Raw genomic sequence first — 20,357 nt, 5'->3', positions numbered from 1 at the left:
ATGGTTTTAATCAACGGCAAGCTGACTTTCCTAAACAAAGTGCTGTTTCTTCAGAAAGCAAGAGCTTCATAGCAAAAACGTAAAAAGATGAACAGGTCATGTGCATGTATAGCTTACATGGTGCTGAGCCAGCATCCACTGGGGGTCTGGATAAAAACTATAATGTTTAGGAAATTTTTTTAAATCTCTGTCTCTTGACTAATAGTCCCATATCTTGCAGAGAGCATGAGTCACTTCCCTCTTAATTCATAGAGGCCATTTTATATCATATTAAGTTCATTATGTTGCTAGACTATTTCCTCTGTGGGTGAAATGTCAAAATACTGGCTACCTGTATAGTCAGCACCAGAAACTGGTATTAATTACAGACTGATTCCTCTATAGTTACACTTCTTGAAAAAATTCATCCAATAAGCCCAGAAAAACCTATAAAGGTACATGCAGCTGTGTAACAAATGATGTAGTAAACTGGGTATTCCATGTTTCCAGAGCATGAGTCTTAGCCAGGTCTAAAGTATGGGAAGTATTGATAACCAAACCAAAGTACAATTATTATTCTATAATTACTTATAGATATGGCTGAGGCTGATAAAATAAATTATTCCTTATATAATTTATTCTAAAATTGAATAGATAATAGAAAAATAGAAATTGAAAAGAGTTCAGAGATTGACCTTACCTAATTTTTATTATCTTAAAGTAAGCTATCTTTTTCTACCTGAGTCATCTAATTTCCTTATATGATCCATAAATGAGCTGCAAAGACCCATTTTAAACTTAGTCTGTCATAGAAGAGGATGAATCACTGCCTGGAGGTTTCTGTTTTTCTCCTTTGATTGTGAAGAGAGACCCGATTACTGTTTTAGATTAGACACCTGCCATCCATCCATCCATCCATCCATCCCTCCCTCCATCCATCTGTCCATTTTATCCTTAAATGTCTATTTAGTTAGAAAAATACTGTTGGTTTTGTTGTTGATTAAGCCAACATAATTGACGAAATAACAGGATCACTGCAGATTTTTTACAAATATCAGGATAAATGTTATGTTTGAATTTTGTTTGCGTACAGACCAGATGTTATCATAGATATGGTTTAATTTATAGGTGTGACAACAGTACTCATTTGCGTACATTGTAGTCAAATTCAATCATGTGTGTTATATCAACACAGAGAACAAGAAGTAATTCAGAAATAAACTCAGTGCAGTTTCCCTGAGAAAGCCCTGTTTGCAGATGAAGCGGCTACTGCCAGCCCCACTGGTGCTCCTCTTTCTCCGTGGCGGCAGCGATGGCAGCGGTGTCCAGTTCTGCTCTCATCTGCCCTGCTTAGCCCTCATGCCCCTGCTCTTCTGTCCCTCTGCTACTGTTTGGGTCATCAATATTAAGCACAGAGGAGAGGCTCGTGAACTTGGCCAGGAAAATGTCATTAATAACCTTGACAAGCATGGAGATAGATTGGAAAGGATAAAGGAGAGAGTGGGAGGAAAGGAAGTCGAGGCAATAAATAGGCTAGACCTGCTGTTACCATGTTAATCCCTACAGGGTTATTCAGGGGAATCGCTGAATTAGTTGATCCTATACTTAGGTCCTTTCCTTATTTCTGGACTATTTCTTCCTTGATACCGACAGTGTATTTGTAACACAACGCATATTTACTACAGTTTACCAAAATGAGAAGTCAAAATACTATTTCAGACATGTTAAACACAACGGTGGACGTGAAATACACAGCTTAACACATTAAGTGATACAATTGCCTGACAACATAAAAGGTTTTCATCTGCCCATTATTTTTTTAATTGGAGATGACTATGTAATTGCATACCACTTGATGTAACCTCCAGTTGTTCCAAAATAGACAATAGTTTATTATATTAATACTCTATAAGAGGCTTACAGAAACTATTATTTTAATAATAGTCTCGCTAGTGCCTTCCTGATTCTACAGCATTTCACCTTTGGCTGTTGTATTGTTTGGTTCACTACATTGTTTTGAGAAAAATAATCATGATGTGTACAGAAAAATCTGTCTGAGAAGGATTTAGAAAGGAGATCTGAAGTTTAAGGGAGATTATATTTCCATTTGCTGTAGGTAAATTATATCTTTTATCTGCAGGGGAGGCGATCGAATACCCTGTCAGAAAGAAGTGCATATAAATGACAACTGGTCACTGCAATGCTAATAAACAGTCAATCACATTAATTTAGGAGAGGTGTGAAGATTAAAATTTTAATGACTTTAACTTCAGAGCATTTACTGGAGGAGTCCTCCTAAATGACCAGTTCCTTTTGCTCTGAAGTGGGTTATCCTCAAAAGATAGGTGTGATTGGTGGTGATGGAAGTGCACCCAGGCTCTCCAGAATAGGAGCCCAGTGTAGATAATCTGCTGCCATAAACACTTCAAGCATAGTGTTGACAGCTCCTCAGACTCATGATTTGCAGAGGGACCGGTTATTATTAAAAAACAAGGAAGTTGAAACTCTGTGGAGTAAAAAGCAAAACTATAGATATATCTTAACCCTTTAAAAAAACCTGTGGTGCTTTTTTTTTTAATGATGATATTCAGTTTACTGAGCTCCAGCTCACCTGAAAGGAATTTTTTTTCTGGAAACAAGAGACTATTGGGTTTTCAGTGGGTGAGATGGCACCCTTGAGGAGCTCAGATGGACCTGTGTTCGGGGGCAGCTCTCAGCGATTGCAATTGGAGATCTGTTGAACAGAGGAGGGTGGCAGCCAATTAATGCTAATTATTTTTGTCTATTTTTGATTCCCTGGGAGCAAGTAGACTGTGTTCCCCCCTCAAAAGCAAACCAGAGAGCAGCAGCAGCCTGGTTTCTGTGCGGTCTGACTCCTTTCCTAACCCCGAGCTTTGTGTTGTGGAGCTTCCCGGTCCTGCTAACCTCTGCAGTCTCTGTTCACCTAATTGACATCGAGCGCCTTCCCGCCAGAGGGGCGGTTTCTTGGGGAAGTGGGTTTTGCAAGATTGGGTTGGCAAGCAACGTGCAGGCTTCGTGTTCAGTACATTTGCTGCTTGGAGCTTGTTTTCTCCCACAGTTTCGGCAGCACAGAAGCCTTTTAATGGCAGCTCCCAGTGCCATGGCAGTGGGAGGCAAGGGCTGGCAGCATTGTGGTATGGCGAAGGCCTTTGGATGACTAGCCTCCGCCACCATTTCCCCTCTGTGCCCTGTGTTTTGCTAAGAGCCGGCTTCTTTGGCGTTGACTCCTGAGCACATCGTGGGAAGAGCTCTGTGGGAGAAAACCAGGAAAATCCCAATAGCTGCGAGATGCCTGCACCATGTGTCATCTCCACGGCAATTGCGCAAACATAATCTGTCTGGCAGATTACCGAGTATGCCATGCCTGCAAGGAAACAGGCCTCTCTTTGACCTATGACTGTATCTATGTGCAGTGTTAAGTGTATTTAGTTAGAGATCAGTCATGGATTTGTCACAATTCCTCATCATGGAGCAATCTCCCTTTTGCCTGTGGTGTCGTCCAAGGAGACATGCCCGTGCTGCTCCTCTGCCCACCGTAGTTGTGCCCTTCGGCAGGTAGAGCGGTGAGCCAAGGACCCACCACTCGCTACCCCTCCCTGCCAGCCTGTGTGGGCACAGCAGCGGCTGGGGGAGAGGAGCCATCGCTCCCACAGCGTCTCTTCCCACCACGCTGGCGCTGGCACGGAGGAGCTGGGCGGCATGCAACGTTCCCCCGCTGCTTGCTGCCAGCGAGTCCTCAGCGCTGCCCACAGGACTACAACAGAAATCATGCCACATGTACAAAACGGAAAGCTTTTCATACTACAATTTGTTCTTTCCTACCCCTGAGGCCTTTGTTAGCAAACAAGACGCCAGTGTTTGAGGGGAAAGACAATGGTGTGGTTCAGCTCACTCTGCAAAGGCGTGCTGGAAATGGCGCAAGAGCTGAGTCCGCCCTCTCCCCCCCCCCTTTTAATTTTATTATTCTGGTTCAGTGACATTTATTTTGCTGTAAATGCCCAATTTGCTATACAGTGCGTGTGTTTTACAGAGAGACTAGTAACTAAAGTCATATGTTATGCAGAAATCCTTTGGTCTGAAAACGCAGACAACCCATATTTGCCTTTCAGCCTTCACTAGCTTAGACGTTCGGTGACAACCAGCAATAATATTTTTAGCTGCTGGCGTTCTCCTCCTTAGCTGCAGGCTAACTTGATCAAGAGGTGCTCTTTAAATGAGTTGACACCGTGTGCAGTAAATTGTGTATTAAGAAAAAGAAAATGGATAAGAGAGAGCACTGGGGTTGGCCTACGGTATCAGTACATTGGAACTGGCTGCTGCTGAGAATTTGTCATTGCTGCTGTCTGCATTATATTTGGAGAGGAAAGGGGTTATATATGTGGTCCAGCTCATCTCAGTTTTACAGCACCATTTTAGACGCACACCAAACCTGGTATGGCTTTGTATGATTAAGCCTCTTAAGAGGACGCACTTGCTGTTGGCCTTCTGTACACATCCTGCGTTTGCAAGAGATCCCATTAAACAACTGTCTAAACAGGGCCCAAGCAAGGCAGAAAGAGCAACCTAGGGGATAAATAAAATTTCATATATGATAAACAGTAAATACTGATCTGCCTTAGTCATATGATCTGGTTTGGCTGAGTTGTCCTCCTCCAAGTCTATTGCGTATAATGCTTCTGTGCAAACACTCACAGTTTCCATTAAATATAGTACTGTATGTCTGATCCCAGGAGGACACTCTGATATTCCAAAAATAGTTTAATAAATAGAAATTCCAAGATGTATCATCATAAGCCTGTAGCTTGAGTATCAAATCTGCCATGTTATGTAAAAAATATTGGTTATATAATGGGATTTTTATCAGTCTAGTGACATAAATACAAATATTAGAGCATTATTAGGAAACCGACCTCTCTCTGACTTTGGATTGGTTATGCTGGAAGTCAGAGAGAAACTAGCTTACGTATATATGGGGATTTAGGTGCTGTAGCTTCAGAGTTGTCTAACAACTCAGAGCTAGTTTGGGGGTTTTGTTCCAGATAAATGTAAATACACTTAAAATGGTACTGAGGAAAGATACTGGAGCGTAATAAGAACTTCAGGCTGCTCCAGAGTTTCCTTTGTGACGGCCCAAACTGAAGCCATTGCCGCTGACGGGGTCAGAGGTGTCCCTAAAACCAGTGTTCCTCATCTTTTGAAATACATTGAGCGAGAGATGGGGAGCTATAGTCTGTCTTTATCTGCTGGAAAGCAGATAAAGGTCCTGAGCTGGCAGAAATCGGGACTTACTGGCGGGAGGACATATGGAAGAGCAGCAGGGATTTCCTCCAGGCAGAGCAATGTTCAAACATACATCACAGCCAGTTGTCACCAGTGGTCAGATAACAGTGCCGAGCCCTGGGGAAAGGCCAGGCGGGCAGCAACTGTTTAGGGAGCAACGGGGTTGTGTGGAAATCCTCCCTACTGGGGAGCAGAGGCTTTGGAGTATGGGAGCACATAAAAAAAGGTGCTGTGAGTTACCTGGAAAAGAAAGGAATTAAGTATGCTATACATACAATTAAGTGCATCATTTTATAACTGAGAAGCTGATTTTGCAGGCTGCACAACTTCTTGAAAACCCTAAGTAGGGCACTATCTGAAATTGCACGGCCTGATGTTACTGACGACTGACCATCTGTCCCCATGGGCTTTCAAATCAGGAGAGCATTGCTTTTACTAAGAGCAGGCAGTCTATATGGTGGAGGTTTTAGTAAGTAAATTAGATGAACCTTCTGACTTCTCAGCCTGAGGTAAAGGCAGACTGAAAAAAATAGAGGCAAGTTCAACTTCACAAGTTAACTTAAGTGAATTAAATACTTTAATTTCACGTATTTTCTGGGTAAGTTGAAGTGGGGCAGACTGTAAAAGCCTGATGTGGTCTTTAATGTTTCTAGTTCAAACAGGCAGTTTTCCTGGTAGTGCTGGTAACCCCCCAGTTTGCTCTGTTGCAGCATCTGCAGCATTAGACACACCTTAGAGACTTGAGACACTATCACAGTGCTCTGCCAAGAAGGTAACTCCTGTCCTCCTCTTATGGGTGGAGAATGGGCATACTGACTAAGGGAGCAGGAGAGAGGAGCTGGAGGGAGGGAAGCCTGTGGGGAGGGCGCACTGAATGTGCTTCCCAGGGGATGCTCCGTGTCACACATCTTCTGTGTCCTGGGAAGGCGAACTACCTGCCTGTAAAGAAGTGAATCAGGTGCCCAAAGTAACGCTGCAAGCTGTAGCACAGACTGGTCAGAGTGCAGATCCCTCCTGTCCCCGGGCTTTAACTAGAAATCACTTCCCCTCCAAATCTATAGACACGTGTAACCAGAGTGAAGGACGACTGCCCTTGCTATCTTGCAGACCCTGTTCTGCAAACAGGGCTGCGCACACGGGCTTCCTACATCCGTGTGAGGCTCCGCTGCTGCCTTCACTTGAGCGCTGCACAGGGCTCGGGGGCTTCCTAGCCTGCATCGTCCCAGCTGGGCTTTCAACTTACCCCCACAGTCAGCTAGCTCCATGCTACCAAGTGCACACTGACAAAATGCTCTAGTTTAAAACACGGCATGAAAGTGCTATTAATGCTTGGAGCGCTGCTGGATTTCTCCCCGTGTACAGGATATGAAAAAAAAAAAAGAGAGATTTTTAGCCCTGTAAGATTAAACAATCATCATGGTTTTAAGGGCTTAATCTGCTGGCATGCAGACTGCTGGCTGATAAGTCTCCGAGTCTGAATGTAATTGGATGCAGCATCGGATTCAGTTGTGTGGGCTTTCCCGGGGCTTTTTGTTTGTTTGTTCAATTTTAACACGCTGTGGACTTGAAGTGATCTGTCCCTGGAAATGCCTTTGGGCGTGAAGCTGTAACACTGTCCCCCCGGGACAATATTTTGGCAGCACCTAGCTGGAGACCACCGCTTGGGGAGGGGGGGGGGGAGGTTGCTCAGTGTATGAATTTGGGCTATTGTTTGAGGCACACATCTGCCTTAAGAAATCACACGGCACAGGCCGTTACTTATTCAGATGCAGAAGCTCCTTCCGTCCCACAAGACGGCCCATTCAAGTCACATGCCAGAGGTCTCGGCAGAATGGGCTGCAGCTGCTTCAAATCTGCTGTCTAACATCAGAAGCAGTTGGACAAACTGTACCGTACTGACTACAGTCAGGCTCCCGGGCGCCGAGGAAGACAGGGAAAAGATTTGGGATCCCAGCGCTATGTTCTCAGAGGATCTGTGGCTGGAAAATGAGAAAAACTGTGCCGTTGTTCACAAGTCAAAGCGAGGAAGGAAGCGCCAAGAGCTCCTGGCCGTGGCCCTGGGGGTGAAGGTGGGAGTCAAGGGGGCACTTTTGTGGCAACCTCTGAAACTCTTTGCCTATTCACAGATCACCTCCTTGGTCAGAAGAGCAGCCTTAACTCAAAATGACAACCACTTCAACTATGAAAAAGCACACAATTTTAAGGTAAGCACAACTTCTTATTCTTTTCAGCTAAAAAGTTCTGTTTAGATGCTTCACATTTTATTTTTTGCTGTAGTAGGGTTTTCACGCACCCATCTATACTAGCTCTGAGAAGAGTGTTGATAAAAGCATTTTTCTTTCTACTTGACTGCATTCTTAATATGCTTTTACACAGGCACTTAATCTAAATAACCGTTTTGCTACTCACTACTACTCACTACACTACTTGACGCATTTTAGCTCTTTTTGCCCAGATTCAGTTTTCTTTTTTTTTTCCAGAAACAAAGTACTTCATATTGATTGTCTTTATCTTAAAGTGTATCCATTTTTAAATGAGAAAAAGGCCCCTTTTCAACTATTATCAGAAGCCAGTAGCATTTTACCAACAAACATTTTGGACCATTTCTGTTTTCAGAAGGAGTTGAGGGAGCTCGAGTGCTCCTAACAATAAAGCAGAGCACAACGGTGGTATTGTCTCCTAGCTTTTGTTCCACCACCATATGCTAAGGAAATGCTCTCAGAGTCCCACAGATCTCTAGGATCTGAGCTTGTGTTTGCTTGTCAAACTAAACCAAATAGCTGGACAAACACGGGGATGTTTAAATGGATCATATTTTTGCTGTCTTATACCTACAAAATCAGATTCTTAGGGGTTTTTTTCCCCAACTGCTGTGTCTGGCATGCTGCAGCAGGGAAGTGACTCAGCTGTGGAAGTGGACCTTCCAGGCAGCTTGTACTAAAATGTTTTGCCAAAAGGACTGTGCTGGTTTCAGAGTATGCCAGCCAGTTACCATATCTAATGCTGTCAAATTGTGGTTTGATGCTTATCAGAGTGGATACAGAGAGAATAAGAGGCAGTAACAAGACAAGAAAGGAATGCATCTCAGCTTTGAAACCTCAGTTTACTTAAGGCTCCTTGAGGATGCTGATCTGGGTCACTGTCGGAATAGTTCAGCTCATTAGCAGAAAGAATTTCCTGATACTCATCTGAGGCCTGTCAAAAAAAGAGAAGCGCTGATTAAAATGATTTTACTGTTTTCCTGGTTTAGCAAAAAGGCTTCACTTATTTTTCTACATATTCTGCCATGCAGACATTGCTCTCCTCTGCAGTGCTTCTGCTGTAGTTGGTAAATCAATAATTTAATATTAGTGAGCAAAGCCAAAAATAGCATCCCTCTTTTCATTCCCCCTCCTTGACTCAGTCTACAGAAAAGTCAATATTTATCTCACTGATCATCAGTGAAGGAAATAGGTGAAATACTCTGTTTTCTTGCTTGATTAAACTAGCTTTCATTCTTTCTGGGTTTTGCCCTCATTATCATTTTAATATCAAAACTATTTTAGTTTTAACTAGAAAATATTTTCTCATGACTGAGACTTTTTTCCACTTTGACCCATACATTCTTTTCTCTTAAAAATTCCCCTTGTTTTGGCTTTGATTTATAATTGGACATGTGCCCAGTTAACTTTGCGTTTGCACAATCTAGCTGTTGTACAGTCTCTGTTCCTTTCTGTTTCAAAAGAGTCATGTTTAACTGGAAAATCACATGACTAAAATATGTATGTATTCACAAGCTTGACAGCAGAAAATTATTGTTTTATCCTAGCAGAGGCCATAAAAAACTTACAGAAGAAACATTAAAAGTAATAAATTGTCCAGAAAGGCCAGTTGAAAGTGTTACATTTACTTAATGAACAAATAAGTTCACTATGCAAATACAGTTAGTTTTCCAAAGGATTATATTAAAACATGTCTAGCTGAACAAAAAATGTGGATAGAATGCTTAGAGTAGAATATTTAGATTTAAAAGATGGCTAAATTAAAGTCTAGTATCTTTAATATATTCCATATTCATCACATAAAAGGGTTACAAAATTATTTAAAAGGGAAAGAATGGCTTTATTGGTCTTGGGGCAAAATTCTTAATGGCTTTTGGCAGCACTCAGGCTATGATGATATGGGATTTATCTGAAAGAGAACGCTATTTTGCAGACGTTCAAAGAGTTGTCTTCCCCATTTTTAAGTGAATACTGACATGTATTGTATCATTCATCTCAGTTCACAGGGACAAAGGTTACACGTCACAGTGTCCATCATAATCTTGTCATAGGCAATTCTTCAGGAACAAACAGACACTCTTTAGCTCTTGTCCTTTAGCCATGAAGAATCTTAAAATTGAAGGGCACATTTCTAGCGAAGCTGATGGGATTTTTGTAGGTCTTACACCAAAGATCGTACCTACTGGAAGAGAGAAGGAACAAAAGGAAGAAATAGACTCAAGGCACAAATTCAGAGCAAGGATGGATCTCCCTCTATCCTTTCCAAGCTAATATAAAAATTAAAAAGAAGTGCTGGAGTTTGGAGAGTGAGGGTGCTGGGTTATGCTATTCTGAGCATCTGTGCTTTCTCCTTCAGCTTCTCTTCCAAATTTCAAGGCACTCAAGGCAATGAACAAAAAAAAGATTTAGGATCCAGACTGATTTGTTAAGCTGGGTTCATCTTGAACACACAACACAGTTGCATGGATTTAGGTTTGGAGCTAGCGTCTGTCTGGCGGGACTACTTTGCATAAGCCAGTGTAGACATACCGTAATTCAGGAAAGAGAATAAATCTCTGAGGCCCTGTTTATAAAAACACAGAGGTATTTCTGTAACTATGTGGGTGTCAGCCTAACTGGATTGCAAAGTCCTCTTGCATCTTGTTACAATTACATCTCGTTACAGCCCAGCAGGCTCTTTGGGATGTGCTTTACCTGCCAACTTCAGTGGGGTCCCAGCTGGTGGTGAGGTCACCTCGTGCCCGAGGGTGGCAGCATGGAGTTTGGGGATGCTCCACACGTTTTGTTCTAGGCTGGGAATTCATGAGAGGGCCTCTGTGCTGCTTTAAGTGAGCTGAATAATGTGCATTTACCACAATATTGCGCCTGTTTACTACTATAGCATGGGCAAATCCTGTTTGCAGGGGGGCTAGTGGAGTAAAGGCAGCTGATTATGGACAAGTCAGAAGATCTGCTGGGAGAAAGGAGGCTCTGGGATAAATTTCCCCTTGTGTTAATCACTGCAGATAAACACTGCTTCTGGGAGAGAAAGGGTTTGGGGGAGGCATTTTTTACAGACATCATGAAGATTATGTGTATGTATTTAAACAAAAAATAAGAGTAGAGTCAGCTTCTCTTCCCTGCAAAGAGCTCAGGTTCAGCAGGAGTCCACAGAAGAGTACAAATGTGCATGTATTCCGGCGGAAGTCTGAAAAATCTCTTATTTTCTTCGGATGCAAATAGAAAAGTCTTCAAACCCAGTCAGATAAACAATAAGATTGTCTCAGAAACAGCATCATATAATGCCAATAAAAAACATGTGTTTCAATTCAGGGCAATTTTTAGTTTGTTTCTGCAATATTGCTTAAGGGATTATTTTGTTTTGCCACTGTATTGGCACTCCTTAACTTTGGTTGTAGTTTCTTCCTGTGTGAACATGGCTTAGACGCAGACTAAAACTGCATGAGATAGCACCTGCAGAGGGAATTCTGCCATTTGGAAGCAAGGGCACCACCGAGCTGAAGGGCGAAGGTGAGAGCACAGGAGAGCAGTAAGAAGAGACATGCAGTGTAGTATTGGGTGAGATTGTCCAGCAGAGAACCATAGAATCATAGAATCGTTTAGGTTGGAAAAGACCTTTAAGATCATCAAGTCCAACCGTCAACCATGTCCTGAAGTGCCTTGTCGACACACTTTTTGAATACCTCCAGGGATGGTGACTCAACCATTTCCCTGGGCAGCCTGTTCCAATGCCTGACAACCCCTTCAGTAAAGAAATTTTTCCTAATATCCAATCTAAACCTCCCCTGCCGCAACTTAAGGCCATTTCCTCTTGTCCTAAATGGGAAGAGAGGATGAATGTAAGAAACAACTTTTAATTGAAAGAGCTGGAAAGGAAATAGAGTGAAGAAGTTAGGAGTTAGACATTGTGGAAAGAAGATAAAAGACTGAACAAGAAAAGTACAGTGTATAGTCTGAAACATCATGGTTTTTTGCTTATATGAAGAAATGCGTCCCTGTAAATTCTTCTTAAAAGTTGGAATTATGTGTCAACTGTAGCCCACGCAGCCCGACCCAATGCTGTGTGTACACAGAGAGGTCTCCTGAGACTGCAGGATGGGGTAGGGACCAATAATAAATAGATCTTGATCATGTTTCCAAAAATCTAAGCCCAGGCCATTTGTAATGATGCTGTTGCAAAGGATGGGGCAAAACCTAAAAACCCATCTCAAAAACCTAAGACCTGCTGTTACCTCTCCTTGATTAAAACAGAGATGAGGCCAATCTGGCAGGTAAGATTCCCATTTACCGTTGTGTGCAAGCTTTGGGCTGCATTTGAGTGTTGTGTTCATAGGAACAGACCTCATTATTTCTTTAAAATTAATGGCAAGCCATAAAAGACTTAGTTCAAAACTACATCTTAAGAGATTTTTTTCCACCTTCATCTAGAAACTTTTGAAGATCGCCCTTTTTCAGTTAGAGATAGCTAGTATTTTCCTGTTTCGGCTTGACCAGAAACCACCAAGACTCACTTTTCTGAGGGCATTTCAGTTGGGAACTTGCCATTTGAGCTAAAATGCAGATCTGTGAAAAATTTGAAGTGAATGAATAAAGAGAGCTAAACCTTTGAGGGCCACCAAGCTGAAGAGAACAAGGGAAGGGTGCGCAGTCAGCTCTTCTCAGATGCAGCCCTTAGTCAGCATTGATGACTGTTTCCCATTAATGACAGAAGAGATCAAGGAATAATCAGCTACCGTTTTCTAAATATGCCACAGTGAGATCAGCTGAAATAAGCTTTATGTAAAGTGGGCAAGTAGGCCCCAAATACCCTAGCAACTGTGATGGACTTTAAATGTGAAATGGTGCAGTTTTTAAAATCCCGAAAGAGCTTTTACAGCCACTTCTCACGAGGTTAGTTTTTGTAAACCGCTGCAAAGCAGAAGACAGTTAGCTATCTTCCCACAGCAGATGATTTCCACCCACAATTAAATGCAGGTGCTGACCTACTAATTATGTGGTTATCAGTCTAAAAATGCAGGCATAATTAGTTGTATCCATAGTTTTGTATCCACTGAAGGTCACGTAGAGCATATGCCTGAAACTCAGGTGACCAGCTGATGTGAGGTACGGCCATTTACGCCCACTACAAGCCATGTCTGAAATTCTTGCTACCCACCCTGCAAAACAAAATAAGATGAAATAAGAAAGACGTATGTGTCTGTATCTATCAATCTATCTATCTCTAACTTTATTGCAAAGTGTAGTTTCCCAGAGATACACAATTTTCTGAGAGGTAAAATACCATTTAAAAAAATAAATATGACTAGTCAGACATTCCAGTTTTGACCTTTACTGTCAAAAGGGAGGAAGAATTACTATTGCTTTAAGCTTATTCATGCAATTATTGACTGTGAGTAGTTGGTCAGCAGTCATTAGTGGTCAGGCTGACATTTTTATCACTAAATCAGAAAGAGAGGTCTGTATTAAAATCACAATACTTCATCTTCCTGGGGAATGGACTCAAGAGTACAGGCTTATTTAGTGGTGATCCTGCAGACAAATGAGTTGGAAACATTAGCAAGCCAAATGCTTGGCTTAAAACTTCACCAAGTTTATCTGAAAAGGGCAATGACCATTTTTTTACTGTATGAAAAGTAAAGAGCAGCTTTCCCCCTCCCAGGGGGTGGAAGTGGCCTTTCAGCCGTCCACCTGATGGGTAAACAAGAGCAGAGAGAAGGAAAAGGAAGCATTAGCAGCCGGAGGTGTGCATGATTTATGTTTTGTTAAGCTCAATTAAGTCTCCGGATGGAACTAGCTCATGCCATGTCCATTCACACGGGTGTAGACCTCACTATTTACTCTTCCTTTCAATGAGAATGAAATGCTTACTTCACCAGAACATACATCTTAAATAAAAAGGTCTTCCTCCATAGCCTTTGGAAAAGCAATGGAGGAAGCAGTGGTGGTGTGCAAATCCTGGCTGGGCAGCCATGGGCTCTGTCAGGACACAGGTTATTTTATTCCTCCTTATTTACTCATGTGTGGACTGTAGCAAAATGAAATTTGGTCTACTGAAAAAGAGCCTACTGACATCTTGTCCCTATGTGAGTTCAGTTTACTTACTAGTGTCGGGAAGGGTGTTGTTTCCTTTTGTCACTAATGGATTCCAGTGTGCAAAATCAGATCATTACCCAGCCGCTGCCTGGAGTGGCTGCACAAATCGTTCACCCCTGATACAAATTTACAGCAATCACCTCTTTTGTTCAGTGTTGTTGCATAGAAATGCACATGTAACACCATAGTCATAGGGCATTCAAACTTGAGTGGTGCTTTTAGCACGTGGGTCTTGCACCAGATCTGTGGTCACACACAGTTAAGGGGAACCAAAACGTGGTGCATTCAAAGGGACTTTCTGTCACTGCATTTCCCCTACTTTCAAGTGATCTGTTGAGCATTTGAATCTCAGAAACATTCCTGTTTTGTTTGAACTAGTCAAATAAAAGCACTGATTACATTTCCTTGGATTATTAGTTTTACTTTTTTCTCCTTTGACTAGTGAACCTGGTTTCCTCCCCTCACTATAGCTAAAATGTCAGCTAGCAAAAACGGTTTGTTTTCCATGTCGTACACAGCCTGGTTCTCTGTTATGTTAAGCCTATTGAAAGATAAACTTCAAGATCAAAGCAAATTTCTGTCCCCGTGGTTTATTTCATCTAGACTTTGGAAAGATGTGGGCACTGTGTGCTAAAGATTTACTCCTACTGAGTCTTCTGTTGTTTATCCATTTCAGTTATTCCATCTGTCAGACCATCTGCCTTGCAATGACCCCATTTCTATTTTTTTCCCCCCATTTGTATTACAGGTCCATACGTTTCGAGGTCCACACTGGTGTGAATACTGCGCCAACTTCATGTGGGGTCTCATCGCTCAGGGAGTGAGGTGTTCAGGTAGCTCTTTAACATTTTCTGTCATTCTCTTGAAATGCTCGGACATCTTTCCCACCCCCAGCCTTCACTCCCTGCAGGAGGGAGGGTAGGGATTACTTTACAGACCAAGGCAAGAAATCCTCCCACACAAGTTAGAGTGTTTTCATTTTCCCCATTAGCTGTTTTAGAAATGAAGCCACCAGCCCTCAGTCGCTGAGGGTGACATCCTTTTGGTAGTACCTTGGTCATGTGTATGCCTTTGGTGTATACATTAAGAACTGATCTTTATGGTTAAGTTATCCCTGAATGTTTTTATGTCTTATGAAACAAGCCCTGGAAACGGCAGAGCCAGCCAGCAACTAGGCTTAGTAACTCATCTTTTTGCCACCAATTGCTGAGAAGTGCCCTTGTCTGCAAAAAAACTGTCACCTGTTTCCTATAAAAATACCATGCATTGCTGCAAGCCTGAAGTATCCCACCTCGAGGGAAAGAAAAAAATGCAACCTTCATTTTCCTAGGATTAATTTTCTGGTGCCTCTATAACTCTATTAGCATTTTAACAGTGCTTTAAATATTTTAAAACTGTTTGTTCTCTTGTGAAAAATAATCATCTTGGAAAAATGTAATAAACATCACTTTGTGAACTTTTGGATTCAGCAAGTGAAATAGTATTTGTTGCACTGCAAATGGGGTTTCATAACTTATTTCTATGGACCTTCAATCTCTTCCATGTCTCACCCGAATATGTCTTACCTCTCCCTACCCTGACCTCCAGGCATTCCTGATCTCAGACTGGCACTGAACACATCCAACCCTGACGTCTGCCTTTCATGGGTAGAGGAGGTGGCTGTTACCTAAAATTTAGACCGCAGTTTGAAGGATCAAAAAACCTTTCACAAATGCACAGTTTTAACAAGTGCAGTCTGAGCTACTGCTACATCTTGTCTGCCTGGAGATGAATAATGGTAACACAAAGAATATGAGAAGGACATTAAAAAAGAGGAAAATGACCAGTAGTGTTCTTTTCAAGCTATATGATCTTAAACACAAGTGTGCAAAACCTGACCTCAATAATGCATGGCACTGTATTTGTTCACATACATAAAATATTAAACTTATGAAAAGACTTACTTATTTAGTATGAAACATAATAGTCTCCCTCATTAAATTACCAACATTTAACTCTAAGTAGATAGATGCATTTGGATTTAACTTCACATGCTTGGAGAACAGCACTGAAAACAATACAGGGAGGATCCTAACTGCAGCTGCTCATATTTGTTTAGATTTCACAGAACAATAATGTATTATGCAGTAATAACTGTATGGAGAAACACAAAAAAAGCCACCCAATCCCATTAAATGTGTAGGTGTGTTTGTAGTAATTACATGATTTTGCTTGATTAATATTTTATAGAGAATAATACTGAAATGTGCTGCAAGTAATAGAGTCATGTTTACATTTTTAATAGCTCGGGCAGTAAATCAACATGAAAAAACAGTAACTCGCTACTGATGATATTAGACAGGTTAAGTTATCCCAAAGGGCACCGTCAGTGATGGGCATGACTGAGAAGGCATTAAAACAGGAATCAGACTTACGTGAGATAATGTAATTCACAATGGTGATGGTTGCTTTCCTAAGGCTTATAAATTAATTTGGCTGAATATTTGAGTGTATTAGAAAAATTCAATTTGTGGAGATCAAGCAGTGATGTTTAAGTTAATACAAACCCACCTGTGCAACCAAGAGTAGGATTTGACTCTGGAGTAAGACATCAAGAACCATTTGTAAAATGAATCACTTTTTTACATCATGCCTTTCACAGCATTTTATATGCCTAAACTGACCTACAGACTAAACACCGGGGACACTTGAGTCACCAGTGAAGTGATGACACAGGGATGGGAAGGCTGTTGATGTGGCAGAGCGAGGCAAAATGCAACACTGCAGGGATGTGGAAGGGGAAGGGAGGCACACGAGCTCAAAGCACTGTCCCAGTCTGAATGTTTAGGTGAATCTTAGGTCCTTCGCCCGTTAGCAGTGCTAAGCCACATGCTGGCCAGCAGAAGACAGTCATTACTGTGCTAATTTTATAAAAAGCTAAACTAAAACAGCCAGAAGTTAAGTCCCACGCATTCAAATGCAACACCTAGAGCTACGTGTCCAGCGATGAACTGACCCAGACTGCATCAGCGGTCACCTCCTCCTCAGAGGGGTGTGAGGGACGTCCAGAGCTTTTATAGCTTTTTAACAACTCTGCTGGAGTTCACTTTGCTCACCACAAGTTTTTTACAGATTTCCATGCTCATCTTTCTCATCTCCGTCTTATTTATTCTAGCTTTGCTGACTGATGGAGAAGTTATGTCCCTTGCTTGATGTGGCCCAAGGAAAGAAATTGTTAGACAAGACCTATCAGCATTAGTATTAATTAATTAAGCTGTCTAACTTTGTTTACAGACTGCGGGCTGAACGTACATAAGCAGTGCTCCAAATACGTGCCCAACGACTGCCAACCAGACCTCAAGAGGATTAAGCGAGTCTACTGCTGTGACCTCACCACACTAGTGAAAGCCCACAATACCCAGAGGCCGATGGTTGTGGATTCATGCATTCGAGAGATCGAAGCAAGAGGTTTGTGTACTTAGGAAAGCAGCAGACACAATTAAGTGAAGATGACCTGAATTACGTGCTAAGCTAGGACAGGGTAGTATGCTCATGCACACTGAAGACAGGATGAGAGAAGGGGTTTTTTTAGTGTAGGTGATACATTGGTCTGCATTAACTAGTAAAATTAAATCATGGCATTTCATAATGCAATTTCCTGAAATGCTTTCTGAAAACATGTCAAAACATGTATTATGTTACACTTCTGAAAGGGGTGAACTTTCAAGTGAACTTTAAGTTCATGTTTATGTGTCTTTTTTCATTATTTTCTTTTAACATACCTGGGGACACTTCCAATTTCAAAGTAATCAGTTTAAATCAAATCCCTTATTAATAACCTTTCCGGACATTATGGGCAAGAGAACACAAGTGACTGGAAGTGACTCAGACAAGTGAGGTCACAAGCTGTGGCGTTTTGTGGTAGGTCACAAACTGCGCACGGTTTCACATGATGCTCAGCTACTGACTGATGGATACCATGGCTCAGGCAGCATGTCACAGCCAAAATGCCAGCTTGTGACAGGTTTTTGGTACACAGACGTGTGACAGATTGAAGAAATACCATATCCCCTCCAACACAACACAGTAATGATGACAGTATTTTTGCTTTGGATAGCAAATGTGTATGTCATGCTGCCCAATAAGCCAAATTTACCTGTTAGTCATAGCTTCAGCACAGGAATCTCATAATGTTGAATTCATGGCATCTCGGTAATCTGCATGGCAACACACTGATACAAGCCATTGGGATTTCAGAGCCACGCATCATCTACTGAAATGAATCAAAGATTTACAAGTAAATCCCCAGCACTGCTCCGTAAAGCTCTACCAGGATTATATCATCATTGCAGGGATAAATAGAAAGAATAGTTTGGACTAAGACAGAAGAGCTTTACTCCGATGATATAGCGGGAAGCTATGTTGCATTTGAGATCTAATCACTTACTTGCACATTTATTGATTAAGATAAAAACTGCTGCCCTCTCTGTTTTTTCAACATCTTTAAATTTCTTTAATTGCCATAGAACTATGTAAGATACTGATTTTGTTCTTAAGAAAACAAAGTGTATTGGATCTTATAAGTAGATTAACACTGTGCATAGTCACAATAAGGAGTTCTGGGATTAAAATAAATAATGTGTGTGTAACTCTGGTTGGGTAGCTCTGCCTGCTCTGCTGGGCTGCCCTGCATTTCATGTTGGTGTGGAGCAACGGGGGGAAGAGCTGTGCAAGTGAGCAGGTCTCTTGTGGTGAAAGAACTGTGGAAGGGATGTACTATTGTGGAGAACAGTATCAATCACATCTATCAGCTGTGTATAAGTAAAAGCTGACAGCAAAATCGGGAACAAATGTGCTCATAGGGAAAGGCAGTCTCTTACTTGCATTGCTATTTATCATTAGAGCAACTGGTAAAAGGAAAGGAGACCTCTAAAGCTTTATTAATTATAGCCAAATCCAGGAAAATCTCCCACATAAAGTGAATAAATCATGATAACATCACATGCCCCACCATTAGCAAATTGCAATATTCTCCTCTAACATAATAAACCGCATACCTAACAAAATCAGAAAGTATAAATTCTAAAATTTTTTAATCCTTTAAAAAACAATTTAAAATTATCTTGATCCTTCCTTAAATGCTCCTGAGTTTCACATTACAATTAATATTTTGCTCCACTTAACTAGATCTGTTGTTCTTGCTTTATTGTTTTTAAGCCAGAATATTTGTTGGTTACTGAAGCAAAGTTAACCAAGAACTTTTTGTTTCAGGTTTAAAGTCCGAGGGCCTCTATAGAGTCTCAGGCTTCACTGAGCACATTGAAGATGTGAAAATGGCCTTTGATCGAGGTATATAATTTTTTAATCTTATACGATTTTAATCTAAACTTTCAGTTCTAGGACTTTCCAGTTCTTTTTGCGTCTGTATAGGTACCATGGTAATGAAACTGGCATATAAGCAGAAGTACAGAAAGCAACCTGTCTTTTCTGAGTTCTTAAATTAATCTGTAGTGCTTTTCATGAGAAGAAAGAGTATTTCATAGTTGGAAGGAATAATTAAACAGTAAGTAATGGTAGGCAGAAGGCTAAGTGCTCGGGAGACTGGATGATTGCTCAACCTAGCAGCACAGCCTAGGCTCCTAGTCCAAGTATGAGCCTAGATAGTACCAGGGGGAAGTTCTTAGTCCTATCTTAAGTAAACTCAGTGCTTTACAATACGATAATCTGAGCTTAAGAAACAGGAACTCCAACTGGGAAGTATTCTGCCTGCAGCCTTGCAGAAAGCACCGCACTACTGTGCACGTGATTGCATCTGCACTACAGATGAGAGGAGCATTGTGGAGATTGGTTGTACAGCATACTGAAAAACGAATAATTAAAACACTGCCTGATTACCATCCTAGTAGCCCTTCTAAATTGATTTAGCTGATTACGTTTGTTCTGGTTGTGCACACAGTCTTTGCACACAGGACTAATTCTAAGTATGTATGTAAGTGGGTGCAGAGTAGGTCCTTCATCAACAGAAAACACATTTTCAAGTACATTTAAGAAGTTACATAAATATTATTGTCCTTTCTGATAAATAGTGTTTTCCTTCCTACTTAATTTTTTCAGGTATTACCTCTGCTGTGTTAGGGAATAGGTCAGACACAGCCCAGTGATCACAAGGCCATGGGGATGAGGCAGGTCCAGGTCAAGCCAGAAAGTCAGCCTGTGGGTCAGGGTACCAACCAGAAGGGTGTGTGGCCAGGCACAAGCATGGCCATGACGCAGCTGGAGACAGCTAAGAAGTCACTCAGGCGGGGACTGGGGGCCCTGGGCCCATGGGCAGGAAGCGTGGGGGCTCCAGGGGAGGCTGGGCAAGGCCAGCGATATCTGTGGGTGGCACGTCTTACACTTACTGTGCCTGAATACTTTTTTGTTTGGAGACAGTTTGTCATGCAAATGTCACTGGCAAAGAAGGTCCAGCTAGGATTTCCAAAGTGACTGTATTCATGCTATACCGAAAAATCCTTTGAAAAATAATACATTTTAAAACGTGTCGGACACTGCAGTTGTGAACATATGCATATACACACATCGGTCAGCCATGATTTGGGCGAAAGAGATGCACAGTGATATGACTGCTATCACAGGAAGATATATGTTGCAGATGTGCCACATGAAGCAGTGCTACTGCAAGGGTCACAGTCCCCATAGGTCCCACTCTGCTCCCTGCAGGTAAATCTGGCCTGGCAAACCCTT

At 41.7% G+C, this 20,357-nt stretch overlaps 1 protein-coding gene across 2 annotated transcripts in view; it reads left to right on the top strand.

Moving 5' to 3' along the window:
• CHN2 (chimerin 2) overlaps positions 1-20,357 on the top strand; it is a 174,821-nt gene that overhangs the window by 141,230 nt on the left and 13,234 nt on the right. For both annotated transcript variants that reach the window (XM_069772520.1, XM_069772528.1), the window contains 4 exons: positions 7,407-7,484; positions 14,383-14,467; positions 16,908-17,081; positions 18,885-18,962. In XM_069772520.1, the coding sequence (XP_069628621.1) occupies positions 7,407-7,484; positions 14,383-14,467; positions 16,908-17,081; positions 18,885-18,962 (415 nt within the window). The remainder of the gene's footprint in view (positions 1-7,406; positions 7,485-14,382; positions 14,468-16,907; positions 17,082-18,884; positions 18,963-20,357) is intronic.

The sequence above is a fragment of the Haliaeetus albicilla genome, chromosome 2 (assembly GCF_947461875.1).
Source record: "Haliaeetus albicilla chromosome 2, bHalAlb1.1, whole genome shotgun sequence".
Taxonomy (NCBI): domain Eukaryota; kingdom Metazoa; phylum Chordata; class Aves; order Accipitriformes; family Accipitridae; genus Haliaeetus; species Haliaeetus albicilla.
The sequence above is the reverse complement of the archived record's forward strand: the minus strand, read 5'-3'. Positions and strand labels throughout refer to the sequence as shown.